The sequence below is a fragment of the Jatropha curcas genome, chromosome 4 (assembly GCF_041381405.1).
Source record: "Jatropha curcas cultivar XTBG-Jc1 chromosome 4, XTBG_Jcur_1.0, whole genome shotgun sequence".
In the NCBI taxonomy this organism is placed as follows: Eukaryota; Viridiplantae; Streptophyta; class Magnoliopsida; order Malpighiales; family Euphorbiaceae; genus Jatropha; species Jatropha curcas.
In genome coordinates, this window is record NC_143154.1 from 30,275,012 (window position 1) to 30,288,970 (window position 13,959).

The 13,959-nt window shown below is 33.2% G+C and overlaps 1 protein-coding gene across 2 annotated transcripts; it reads right to left on the reverse strand.

Moving 5' to 3' along the window:
- Window positions 1-587: 587 nt before the first annotated feature.
- On the reverse strand, window positions 588-11,916 carry NRPD1A (nuclear RNA polymerase D1A). Of its 2 annotated transcripts, none has more exons than XM_020683937.3 (19): window positions 11,619-11,916; window positions 11,418-11,535; window positions 10,578-10,698; window positions 10,379-10,497; window positions 9,848-9,901; window positions 9,540-9,767; window positions 8,443-8,598; window positions 8,226-8,321; window positions 6,215-8,128; window positions 5,520-5,689; window positions 5,293-5,359; window positions 5,111-5,214; window positions 4,049-4,197; window positions 3,070-3,329; window positions 2,804-2,977; window positions 2,578-2,712; window positions 2,120-2,364; window positions 1,483-1,594; window positions 588-1,285 (listed from the first exon to the last, which is right to left on the reverse strand). In XM_020683937.3, the coding sequence occupies exons 2-19, from the start codon at window positions 11,502-11,504 to the stop codon at window positions 1,115-1,117; spliced, it is 4,362 nt and encodes a 1,453-aa protein (XP_020539596.1). In that variant the 5' UTR covers window positions 11,505-11,535; window positions 11,619-11,916; the 3' UTR covers window positions 588-1,114. The 2 variants fall into 2 exon arrangements, with proteins under 2 accessions (XP_020539596.1, XP_020539595.1); XM_020683936.3 differs by having other exon boundaries at window positions 11,418-11,548.
- Window positions 11,917-13,959: the final 2,043 nt, after the last annotated feature.

The window sequence follows — 13,959 nt, forward strand, 5'->3', positions numbered from 1 at the left end:
TGTAAACCGTGTAAAATTTTGAATTCAAATTCTCTCGACTATAAAATCTTTAATCAATTTGTGAGTCAAGAGCGTTACCTGTGTTATATAGCCCCACCATGTTAAACTGCTTTATTCATTGAATAACATGCAATGAAGAAAAAAAATAGAAATTTACATATAAATATCCATTCTTAACATTGATTTAAATTTGAATATCGAATAATTATTTCAACAAATTTATAACCTTAATTGAATTTAGACAAATTTAAATATGTATATTTTTTTAATTCATGTAATAAATATTTTTCAAATTTATAGAACACATTGCATGTAGTACAAAATAGGTATTCCAGACCATGAAATAATCATTTTATTCGATTCGTATTCTATTCCGTGAAACATACTGAGACTATATATCTAAAAAGAGTATATTAATTGGATCACTACAAGAACTTGAAGACATTAAGCTACTTCAAAACTGTTGGATTGGGTTGCATGAACCCTTCTCTGCCACTGACTTTACCAAACTCCAAACAGACTACAATGGTTATGGAAGCAACGTTAGGTCAAAATATTGGCTAAAAACCCAGTACAATAAATAACAATTTTTATAAAAAAAAAGGCAGGAAAATCTTTTCTTTTTTCTTTCTTTTTTTTTTTTCCATTGATAAATGTATTTATGAATACATCAGGAAAATGAATGCTTCGCGCAAGCTTCTCTTTGCTGCTTTCACTAGACCTTTTCTGCCATTATATAATGGAAGGCAAACAAGTTATAGTGAAAGGAGCAAAAAGAAGCTTGGGAAGAGGACTTCCCTACTTCTCAGGGAAGAAACAATAATAAAGTCACTTACTGAAAACAAAAGGATGATAACTTGCTGTTTATCTTACTTTCTTCTCATGCACAATCTACTTCTACAGAAAATGTACAGCTTTCAAAAGGGGTATAAAAGCTTCAAAAACTATATTCAGTTGATGTGCAGCAGCCGATGTTAGTAGCTTAACTCCTCCAGATTATTGGTTTTAGTTATCCATTATGAAGTCAGCATGAGCGCTTTCTTTTTGCAATCGTACATGTTATTTATTCAGTCCAAATTGCAGCCATTTCACACAGCTGATCTTATCATATACATTATGGATTGCGGCTTTGCAGATGTTTTTCGCGGTACCTTCTAGCCTTTTGAGGGGCAATGATCTCAAGAGCACCATGGACACATTTGCGATATGAGAAGTCCTCAATTGTCCCATCTGTTCTAACCACTGAAAAGCAGCGTGAACCTTGATATTCTGGATGATTTACAACCTGTAAAGAATGGGAAAGGAAAGCATTATAAGTTTTTTACGGAAATTACACTAATATAAAATAAGCAAAGAGAACAGCTTTAAATTATGAACTCTGCAAAAGCATCGTCACATTTAGATAGATACATAGATTTTTAATATCCCTTTGGAATGTTTAACATTTGCAGCAAATCAACTTCCTGTTTGATTTTCACACACCTTGATATCTTGTGCTCCAGATCCAATTTTCTCATCTCTCCGAGGATGAAAATATAAAGCACTCATCAAGGTACATTTGTCAGCTTCATTTAATTGTTGATCTACCGGGTACCTTTATTCATAGCAGTTTAAAGATTGAGTCCAATCTATAAATGTTGTTTCAGAAAGAAATAATAGAAATAAAAAGTTCAATGAGCTAAAAGCAATGCAGACAAAAGCAGCTTGAAAGTAAGCATCATATTCGTTATAGCAAACCACAAATAGAATACATTTATGCCGAAAATATATCAGTTTAATGCAACAAACATAAATGAAGATATGAGAAGTGCCAAAAGAATGGAAATGGAACAGAATGTACATCACAACTAACAAAAGAGTGAATGAAAAAAGTTAAATAAATAATGCTCCAAAATTCAAGCATGATCCCAAAAGAAAATTATTTATGTTCTCTTTTACATTATTATGTAAAGTTAAGTTGAAGATGCAGAGAAGCACACGAGTTCAATAATAGCTTTGAAGCTCCTCTCTGAAAATGCCACCAGATATAACAAGACAATCCAACATGATACACAAGCTATAGAACTATCATAACTGCAACATTAGTAAACCCTTTTAACACTAGCTAGGAGTTACTTACTTATTCAATATTTTGCTGAGAGCCTGGGAGAGTCTATGGATATCATTATATGTCAACAACCTTCTTAACCTTTCCAATGTTCCTTTTGGGACATAATCATCAGTATTGTACACAAACTGGGGACCATATTTGTCAGATTTGCAGCCCCGAGTAAAAGGTACTTCGAACTCATAATTCTGCTTCTCAGCACTCATTTGGCTACCCAGCAGGTCGTAGACATCTACTGGCTTTGAAAGTTCAAAACCCTGACGAGTGAAGATGAATATAAACAGAAGATTAGACCATTCGAAAACAAAAATCAGCTCTAGGGATTTCAAATAGTAGCTGATGTGCCTCAGGCTTCCTCCTTTCTAAACCAAACAAAGGATTTCAAGTACTTTTAAGACCCAAAACTTGGAGAATGTTTAAGTTTAATCTTTGGCTAACTACTTTGTTTAGGGAAAACAATGTAAGTTTACCTTCCCAGAGTAGATAATATCAAACTGTCCAGTCCCAACAGGAGGAGTCTTCCCCCATGCCAAAGCATCCAAGCTCCCTCGAAGATCATCCATGACTCCTCCCTTGGCAGCTTTGATGAAGCAACTACCAGGACTCTGCAACAAATTTCAGAATATAACCATCACCCGCACTTGACACGACCAATCAAGATAATATGAAGATAGAGGCAAGTGTGTAAAAACTAACAGAAAAGCATGCTTGCACAAATGGTGAAAGGACTGATGCATGTTCTCTTTGCCGTTTCCAGCCTTTTGCATTTAGACCAACAAACTCGCCTGTAACTGATAGGCAATTTGCAACAAGAATCAAATGTTCGGGAAGTACGCTCTTGCCAACATCAGATATTGCAGACTTCAAATTCTGTGTTAGAAATTGCGTTAGCAGGTAAGCTATGTATCAATTGACAATAAGTATCACATGCAAAGAACATTAAAAAGTCTCAAGTAACGCACATTAAGGAAAAATTCCCATCCAGCATCTATTCCATAGGCCAAACAAAAATCGCGTATATTATCTGAATGACTGCGTGTCCAATCAATCATATCCATTATTGGGAGACAGTGATCCACAAGTAAGTTCCAGAGTCTTGTTTTGTCAGATCTTCCTGACATTGAAACCCTTAAGTAGAGCTCACCATAGGAACGATTATGCGACTTCTGTATCCTTGGTCTTTCATTCCATAGAATATCCACCTTCTCTATCTCCATTAATCCTAGCCATCAAATAAGAAACCCAGAGCAAACATCATGTCCACTATAACACCAAAAATCTTTAATTACTTATTAGTAAGGGAAAAAAATGCACACTCTAGAACTTCATTTGTTTGTAGAAAATAACTTGGAAAACATTTACCAGATTTTGTTATGTTAAGGGGGGCTTAGGAAAATCAATAAGTGGGAAATATTTTTAAGTCATTTCAAAAGAAAATAACTTCCCTTTTTCACAAGAGAGGAAAACATTGAAAAGGGCAAGTCATTTTCTGGACATTTACAAACTTACTACAACCTTATAAACACACACTTATGAATCTACCGATTAATGGGAGTCACCAATCACCGCTAATCATCATCAACCACTGACCACCACCACCATCAGTCATCGACAACTAACACAATTTATCATTTCTATGTATTTTTTTGGCATGTCTAATAATAAATTTTTAAAATATAAAATTTCTATAATTCTAAATATTTTTATACTCTCATAAATCGATAATTTTAATATCTTTTTAACAATTTTCAATATTACAACCAAACAATAGAAATAAATTGTTTGGAAAATATTTTGCAGAGTGAAGTTATTTTTAAGAAACAAATGGAGCCTAAAAATTAAAATAATTCACTTAGAAAAGACATGCAAATCAAAATTTCAGCTATCAAAAACCCTGCAATGTGAAAACCTAAACAAGAAAAACTTCTGTGCACCACCAACCTTTTAAAACTGTTTCAAGAAGAAAAGGAATAATCAGGTCTCGAATTGTGTCCAATTTTATAGATGAGTTCTTGGCCTTCTCAATTACAGTAACAGTAATACATAGTGTATCTTCTATTTCCCTGTGATTGTCGGCTACAGAACAGTCCCTGAAAATCAATCAACCAAGTAAAGAAAAAGAGTACACTCAATATAAGAAATGTAGAAAAAGTTTTTATACAGTTTATGATGCAAACATCCCCAAAAGAATTGGATGTGATGAATGATAAAAATTTTAAATCTCAACTGTGTGCAGCCATATTAACTATGATACTTCAGGAAACCAACAAAAAAAAAAAAAAAAAAGAGAGAGAGAGAGAGAGAGAGAGAGAGAGAGAGAGAGAGAGAGAGAGAGAGAGAAAAGAAAGTAAATTTTTGATATAAGATAAAGTAGCATCCAATCTTTCTTAGAAAAAGCTCCACCACCCAGTATATTTTAGATTGCTTTACTTTGGAATCTAACACATTCGCAGAACAGACATGTATTATGCAGTACTGCAATGGTTGCACCCTTTCCATTTTATATTTTGTACTTTGATGCATTAACTATTAACTTCTGGTTGTGATGCGCTGTATCAGTGGCATTTTAAAGACATTATTACTTAAATGTTGGATCTATAAACTTAAAAATACTAGCAAAAACTCATTCTCTTGAGTGATAGAACTGAATTCAAACATGGAACAGATATCATCCAGCCTGCCAAATGGTGAGCTGATGCAGAGTTAACAGCTGGCTGCAGTTGTACTTCAGATAATCTAGGGAAGTGCTAGGCAGACAAGCAAGACAATATTCAAATTCAGTTTAGCATAGCTTATCCAGTGGATAAGGACCATGTAAAGGGCGTTTTTACTGAGCAAAATGAATGGCAAATCCCCTACCACCAGAAATAAAGAATCTAACTCATAGGAAAAATTATAGATTCTCTATTCTTAGGGCAAATAAATTCCATTACACAGCTTAAAATAAAACAGAACTATCTTTAATCATGCACAGGTGATGGTAAAGCATGAGGAATAGCTTACTTGCATGTAATTTGCACATTGGGCAGAATTGTTTGTGATTTACACTGCTTATACAGAGCATCAATTATGGAATGAATACTTAGACTTCTCTTCTTCATAATTTCCTGAAAAGACAACTTTGTTTCACAAATAGAATTCAACATGTACATAGAGAAGGACTAAATATTCACATTTTTTATCACCTTGTCCACATGGAAATGGCAAACCCAAGGACTGAAACGCGTTTTGCTGTCAGACTGTGGAGAATGACTGATGTTGACAGAACACATTGATTATTACAGCATAAACATTATACTATAGTAAATTATACTATAGTAAACATAAAAAGGATAGGAAACAGAAATCAAAAGATACAATGGCTCAAGCGACAATATCTGAAAACATGTAATAAAAGAAGATAGAATCTCACATTATCCTTGAAATAGAAACAATATCTGAAAACAGTAGTCTCTCCAAGTGGTTTTGAACTTCTAAGGCACCATACTCAAAACCATGTCTCCGTCTTCCAAGTTTGTCAGATAAAAATAGAGTCACAGATTTGTGAGCATTACTCTTTTTCAGACCACACTCTAGTACATTCTGAGCAATTTATTCAAATCATGAAAAACTTGTTAGGAAATCAAGGGCAATAAAGGCATTCAATTAACTAGGTTATCATGGAAAATTCAGTTAAATTGTGCGAGGATGCAGTTAGCAATTGTAGCAGAAATTAGAAAAATCCCAAAGAAATGTATCTAGTTTCTCAGCAAAGACGAAAAACAGCATTTTTCCATGAGGCCAACTATATAACTATTTCTCATCCAATTTCATAGACCTTCTCAGAGCAAGTGTCAACTGCTTTCTAGCAGTTCAGTTTCCAGGTTTGTGAAGCATCCACATCTAAGTAACAGAAAATGCTTAGTGCCTTGAAAATTTTGGATTCATTATAGAATCAGAAGAAGTAATGAACATCACATGTGCACACAGAGAGACTTCAGTGATTGATGAATACATTTATCCTTGCCATTCACGAGTAACCTACTTATTTGCCAGAACATGGTTATGAAGCCTGGAGCCTCTATACACATGTTATCATTTGAGGACGAGAAAGGGGGAAAGGAGTACCTTTAGATTTAGCAGAGGTGATTTTTCAAGTAGACTGATTGGTTGATCCAAAGCACTATACGCTGCTTCAGAGATGGCACAAGCAGCTAATGAACCCACAGGTCGGCCACCTATCCCATCAAAAGTATCAATGATCTGGCCACTGCAATTAGTCGGACAAGATGTTTCCTCACGATTATAATAAGAGAACTGAACAAGCTGATTCCCATATGCATTTCTTATCGTTCCATCATATGCAGCATGTATATCACGCATGAAGAACATAAGTCTCCGAGTTAAAGTCCCAGGAAGATCAGCATTGTCACTGAAAGAGCTATCTCGACTTGTTACTGAATGGACAAAACATTCTAAGGGATTCAAACCTGTTAGAAAAGAACTTTTAACCACGGCAGATGGGATATAACACTTGGCACATTCAGTAGCATTGTCATCCTTTTGCTTGTTCCAAGCATCACAAGAGAGTTGGTGAGGCATTCTAAAGGATAATGGAACAAGTGAATGTTGCAGCCCTAGACACATGCTATGCTGCACTAATTTCAGCAGATTACCCTTACTTCCTGCCTTAAACATGGTCATCAATGCATTGTCCTTACTAGCATATTTGTAGGCTAAAATTTGAATATCACGAAATACGTGCTTGAAAGCATCAACAGAAGCTTGACTGAGTGCAGCAGATCTCTGTTTCTCATAACACAAGTGCTCTACATCCAAACCCATGGGATGCTCATCATCTTCACCATTTCCAGCAAGGAAATCTCGGCAAGAATCCACCATGAACTGTTTTATGTTACATGTATGATCTGCATCTTGTAGTCCATATGAAACTTCACACATCATGTTTTTCCATGCATATGAGTCAGGGCAGAGGTATAAATCAGAGAGCGAAACACTCAAGCCCCTCATTGACAACCACTCACAAAGAACTTCTTGAGCAGTACACAAAAAGTCAAGAACTTGACTCTGGCAGTGTTTTATGAGGCTTTGAAAGAGGTTTCCATCAGTGTCACGTAGCCAAAAAGAACCTTCAGAAGAAATAAGTTCTCCATCTCGAATGTAAACATTATTTGAAGGAAAATCATGATCAAAACCTCGAGGTAGGAGCATGCTAACCAATTGCTTTCCAGTCCAAGCACAGTCATTAGGCAATGGAGCTTTCACAATAGCAGGAGACAGCAATTGCCGAGGACAAAACATTTGCAGTTGCTGCATTTCGAACAGGCTTAAGAATACTCCATCCTCCATGACCAAGTGAGCAGCAACTAAACTATCTTGATTGAGAGAAAGAAGATTCCTGCCACTCTGTACGTTAGTTAATTGCTTATCTAACGCAACAAGCTCACAGAGCTCAGCTCTCGTGTCAACCGATTGAGGAACATAACCATGTAGGCAATCACCATCAAAATCTCCACGAAATGGGGGACAACAAAGTGGATTGATAGCAAGAGCTGCGGCCGCCGGGAGAACTTTAACAGAGAGTGCAATGAGGGAGTGTTGATGTATAGAAGGAGGCCTATTAATCAAAACAGTATCTCCATCATTTAGAGGCCTATAAATGATGTCCCCAATGCGGAGATCCTTAGTACGACGAACCCGAACCAGATTTCCTTCTCTGCGGACATGCATCTCACCCTTCTCAAGAAGACGTACTTCGCAACAAGTAGTCAACCTCTCCCGGTTCCATTTTGTCAGATGTTCTGAAACTTGCAACCTTTCTGCAATGTGACAGGGAATACCAATTTCACTGAGCTTAATATTAGGATCACCAACAACCACCATACGGAATGAATTATCATTTCGTTTTCCAAGAACAACGTCTTTAACCCATCTTAAACCAGATGAATTGGAGGCAGAATCATTGATCTTCCTTTGCAGCGCATACATATCATCATTATTTACTGAATTGTCTGGGTTTAGCTGCAAATTAAAAGACTAACAATAAGAATAAAAGATTATCTTTCTTAAGGATATTGATTTAAATACAAATAGGAGGAAGAAAAAGTGTTGTATTTGCCTTAGAAGTTTTCAGGCAGTCCAGAACACGAAAACTCAGTTCTTTTGCTGTCCCTCTGAAATCAACCAATTTTTTGTAAGCCCTAGTCCGTTCATCCTACCATTGATCATATTCAAGCAGCACAAGAACAAAGAGGATACTGTAAGTCATGCAAGTTACTATAATAAAAAATCCAACAAAAAAAAAAAAAAAAAGCACTTCTAGAATTTATACTTACAAAGACCAAGCGCTGGCCATTAGAAAATGCATGAGTAACTTCTGTCACACGATGACAATTTGGTGTTACTGGGAAACAGTTAAGGAAAATTGAATCTGTCTTTAAAACAAACTTTTTTATGAAATTTGGATCCACATCCTTCAACAGATGACGAACCTAAAAACAAAATGCATTCACCATATACATATAAGATGGCATATGAAAGAACTAACATGAGCAGATACAGAAGCAAAATTTTTAGAAGAAAAAGAGCAAAAGATAGAACTAGGTTGATAGAAAGAACCAGCAGTGTAATGGGCTTAAAGAGAAAGCCTCAAACATAAAAGCTTGACCTTGATTCTATAGTCGTTTCGTAATTTTCTTAAGCCATTTTAAATTCTGAATACAAGTTACAGTACATCAAGTAACTAATTATATTGCCAGACATGACATTCATTCCTTTGCAACAATAAAAGGAGTTTTTTTTTTTTTTTTTTTTTTTGCCAAGAACTCAGGCTTTCCACGAAAGAGATTGCAGAAACTCCAAATTGATGAGTATCGAAGCAAAAAAGTCGTCTCGCTGATTGAGCATCACCTATAAAGAATATATTAATAAAGTTGCAATTTTGCACCTTCATTGGAGGGTCATCAATGTTAAACTACAAAAGCATCCAATGCGGAGAGTTTCACCCTAGTCCATCAGTACAAAAGAAGCCTTAACACTTTGCATATTTGGAATGCATGAAATGACTTTTTGAGTATTTGAAATTTTTGGTCTATGGAGAAACTAGATTAGCATAATGGACTAACAATAAATCGGTAAAATTGCCAAGCCCAAACATATGTGGCATGCCTAGATGATTAGATGTGAAATGTAAGTAAAGCAAGTTAGCTCCTCCTTTTCTGTCCTTATTTAAAAATAGAAGTCATACAATTGCAAACCTAGATTGTCAAATTATGCTTTTAATCAACACATTAAAGAAACAAACCATATTTAAATAAGAAAACATAATTAAAAGATCGAATGAAATACTATAGTGCATTGAGTATTACAACAATAGTCAACTAGAAACATTGCAACAGAAAAACATGTACTATGATACGGCCATTTATGCTACCTGTGCATGCGTCAGAACTCTTTGGTTTGGTCTCAAAGTGTTTTCTTCTTGTTGTTCGTCCTTTGGAATTATATCCCAATAATCAGCAGCCAACCTTTTCTTTCGACCTCTCTTGTGAGAGTTTTGCGGTGGCCTTTCACTGATTTTTGCTATGATTACATTTTTCCTGAAGATTTCTTCAGAAGAAACAGAAAACTTCATAGTAGGATACCCACCTATTGTATTTCCCTGTTTGTAGCATAAATGACCATTCTGAATCATACAGGTCAAGAAAAAAGGTCAATGAAAAAGAGTAGCAACGGACTTACAACGCAATATTTGCAACCCTTATGCAGATTTTCTTTAGATTTTGAATCAGTCCGCTGATACATGCACAAGATATGAAAAGAAAAGTTCACCAACATGCACACCCAGAAAAAAGATATTAAATACTAAAATAATATAACAAACGGATTAACCCATATATGTCCCTAATCATCATATGAAAATAGGCTGACCTGCATTAATCTAATAAGGCATGAGCGATGACATTGACAAGAAAAGAATTCAAATTGAAAACTCAGTGATTTTCCCAGTTTGAAAACAAATCATGATCAATGATTTAATGCATTTAACAAAATTAAAAGGAGAAGTTTCCATTAATGATTAGATGTAGACAAAAAAAATAAATCGATAATGAAAAATATTTCATTTTATAGAAAACTAGCTCTCTCAAGTATTTAATTGGAATAATATGTTAATATTTATCATGGTTAAATTTATTTAGTCACAAGTAAGGCACTCTAATTCTTTCTAAAAACCATTAAAAACAGTTCATCACAAGAATCAAATCACCTGACCTTGGACTCTTTCCGGATGGATTTACATCCTGGGCAAACTTTGTTCAAAATCTTTACAACTTCGGACAGGTAATAAGGATGAACTATCGTGAATGGAAATTTAATAACCCCAAAATGACCTGAAACTTAGCATATTAGTACAATTTTCAACAACAAAAGATCAATAGCCAACAAGATACACATAAACTTTCTTCCACACCTTCACAAAATTTTGAATCTTTGGATCCGCAAGTGGAGCATCGAAAAGATGGATTTGGCAATCCCAACTTGGGATCAGTGACCTCACCAACTGCATCAATTGCTAGAACTGAAAGTTTTTCCTGTTACAGTACAAAAACTTTATATATACTGTTTGATATTGAGTGCACTAAAATGCTATTAAGCTTATTATGTTAAGCAGTATCTCAAACTTAAATAAAGATCAAATAGCCACTGCACTGAAATTCTCCTTAAAGAATATTAAGGTCCAGGTCACCTCTAATTTCTCACCTACAGAATCATCAAAAGAATGAAGAGCAATTAAAGTTTAATAAATACACACACACACACACACACATGCATGTTACTTTGTCCAAAACCAGCCTATGTCAATAATCTGCCCTACTATAAGCAGAGCAAAAATTACCATGTTTAGGGTTATAGATTAAGAAGGCAAAAGCATTTAATATTTATATTTTATAGAATATTATTAAGCTGGCATACTTCATTATTAAATTCATGCTGGTTATCCTGAGTATCTTCAACATAACCTATTTTCCTGTAATCAACATGTCATAAGTTTTTTAAAATAAAAAACCTGAGCATAGACCAAGCTTTGGAGACAATTTCAGTCATACACAGAAATTTCTACCGGTAAAAACTGAACTTTTGAATATAAAAGTTCCAATCCAACGGTAAAGATCTCGTTTTCACAATGCATTCGTGCTTTCTTAATCATTGTGCGGACTAATTATCGACCATGCAATCAATTTGACATAATGAATCAATGTATTTCTTCGAATGTCGTTTTCCTGCACAATATACTTAAAAAAGAACTCACCTTTTCTGCCTCAGTCGAAATACCAAACGAAAGGGCAGTTAACAGAGCAGATGGCACTTGCTGCTCGTCAGAAAAATCAGTCTCCATTGAACTTGGTGAACTTTGAGCTTATTTGCAACTAATCCAGCACCCTGCAAATAGTATCAGATCGCATACAATAGTCGACAAGCAGAAAAGATTTCCACTAGATAATCAACTGACATTCATTGAAAAGCCATCCAAGGGAGAATGCACGGAGAAGAAACCATAAACACAGACAGAGCATCAAATTGACTGATGAAGTTTAATAGCTTATAATGCCGAGAAGAACACCCATTGTATACTAACGGATTGTTTGGCTGGAACTTGTTTTTTTCTTTTCTCTTGGGGGGTTTTGATGGTAGGTAAAGTAGGGTTAAATTAATTGTCAGAGAAGAAGGTTTTGAAGGAGGGGAGGTTTTCCTTGTGGGTATTGGAGGGGTTTAAAGCCCTCAAACCTGTTAATCGTTTCTCCTTCAATCAGCTAATTGGGAATTGAAAGGTTTAAGAATGTTGATTTCCTATAATATCCATAATTATTTTCTAAAAATTCAAAATTGCCTCTACCTAATTTTTAATTTTTGTTTCTTAATACTAGTTAATAGTGCTTTTTTTTTTAATGTCCTTCGAAAAATTAGCTTATGAAAAACAAGGGTATTGGTATAGTTTTTATATTTAATTTTATCTTTCAATATTCTCAAATAAAAAACAATTTAATATAATTAAACATTATTTTATTTTATTTTCTTGTCAAATATAAAACACCATACCTTATTTTATTTTACTTTATTTTTATTGGATCAAACTTTTTGATTCTATCCAAATAAGTCTAAGAAAGCAATAAGCTACTTTTACTTAAGCAGTAAGTAAATCAATTAATGGTTTTATAATAAAACATTTAGGTCATTTTTAGCGAAATATAATTCTTATTCCTTCTTCCTTTATTTAGTAGCAAATAGAATTGCGTAATAGATAATAAATGTGGAAATTGATATGTAATTATTATGATGGTTATTTTTTATAAAATATCATATCTACACTTGTTTTGAATGTCATTTATTGATTTTTTATATATATATAAATATTGTATACACTCGAATTACAATAATGAATTTGTCCCATTGATTTTGCCAAAATATACTCATGTGAATATTATTTTTTAGAAAAAATTAGGAATAAGAATTATAAATTAAAAAATAGTTCTATTATTATTTGGAAATATTAAAGTTAATCATACAATTATCTTAAAGAATAAGCTTTTTTAACAAAATTATTAATTGAATAAACTAACCGAACAAACAGTTTGGCATAATAAGTACAGTGAAAAAAAAGAATAAGAATAAGAATATAATACATTCGATGTATTTTAGGATTACAATTTAGTATTTTGAAATTACAATTTAATATTTTGGAATTATAATTTAATTGATTCGAGTTGCTAGTTATATTTAGCAAAAATATTTAAAATAAACTTTTTTTTTTAAAAAAAAAAAACTAACTAAATTAGCTTGTCAAAACCTCTACAAAATTATATCATAGAGCTATTATTAAGGTGCAATAACTTTTTAAGTAACTTTTAGTATTTTGATTTGTCAAAACGATAAAAGGTACTTAAAAAGCTATTCCGTAACTTAGCGTTTGAACTAACTTTCAGATATTAGAATATGAAAAGTTAACTCCTGTAATGTTTAGCTTTTAGCGTTTCGGCTCTGTTCAGTAAGAGTATTTGGAGTAGTGTTTAATGTTTTAATTGAGTTAAAACACCGTTTTAATAAATGATTATGTTTGGTAAAATCACATATGTCTTAACGTTTAGAATTTGATACAGTGTTTCATGAAATGTTATCCTCATTAATGTTTAGCATTTTATAAAAACATTAATGTTCAAATAATTTTGATAAAATGAATAAGTTAAATAAATAAAAAATTGAAAATTTTACTTTGTAGAAGGAGTAGGATAATTTTGTTATAAAATATTGGATTACTTAATTTTGTAAAATTCATTTAGAAATTTCACATATTTTGGTGGAATTTGGTTTAGTTACATTCAATTCTATATTTTTTCCATTCCAACACACAAAAAAAAAAAAAAATCTGAATAAATTTCATAAAATTTTGTAAAATTCATCTGTTCCAAAGAAAATGTAAAGAAGGAAATAAAGTCTTTGGAACTATAATTTTGTTGATTTAGTTTAGCAAAGACATACCAAATTAGCTTGTTAAAATCTCTTTAAAGTTGTGTCTTATGGCTAAGTTTAAGTATTAGTTTAAGCCATTGCATATTGTTCATTTTAATTTCTACGGAAAAATTATTATCTCTGTTCTATAATATTTGTCACATCTGAGAAAATAATTTGTTCTAAAATACTTGTAACATTTATGGTTCCAAGGAGTAATAAATATTTTTTTTATGTTTAACTTTTGTATATGACAAATAATTATTATTTCAATTTAATAGTTTTCTTTGAGAATTAGTACTAAATTAAGGGTAATATAGTCAATTTATTTAATAATTTATTGAAAT

Excerpts from the sequence above, each read along its gene's own strand:
- NRPD1A (XM_020683937.3), bottom strand. The coding sequence starts at position 11,504 with ATGGAGACTGATTTTTCTGACGAGCAGCAAGTGCCATCTGCTCTGTTA. Across the intron at positions 9,768-9,847 it reads AGGGTTGCAAATATTGCGTT|GGAAATACAATAGGTGGGTA; the intron begins GTAAGTCCGTTG and ends TGCTACAAACAG. Across the intron at positions 8,599-9,539 it reads GAGTTCTGACGCATGCACAG|GTTCGTCATCTGTTGAAGGA; the intron begins GTAGCATAAATG and ends TTTTGTTTTTAG.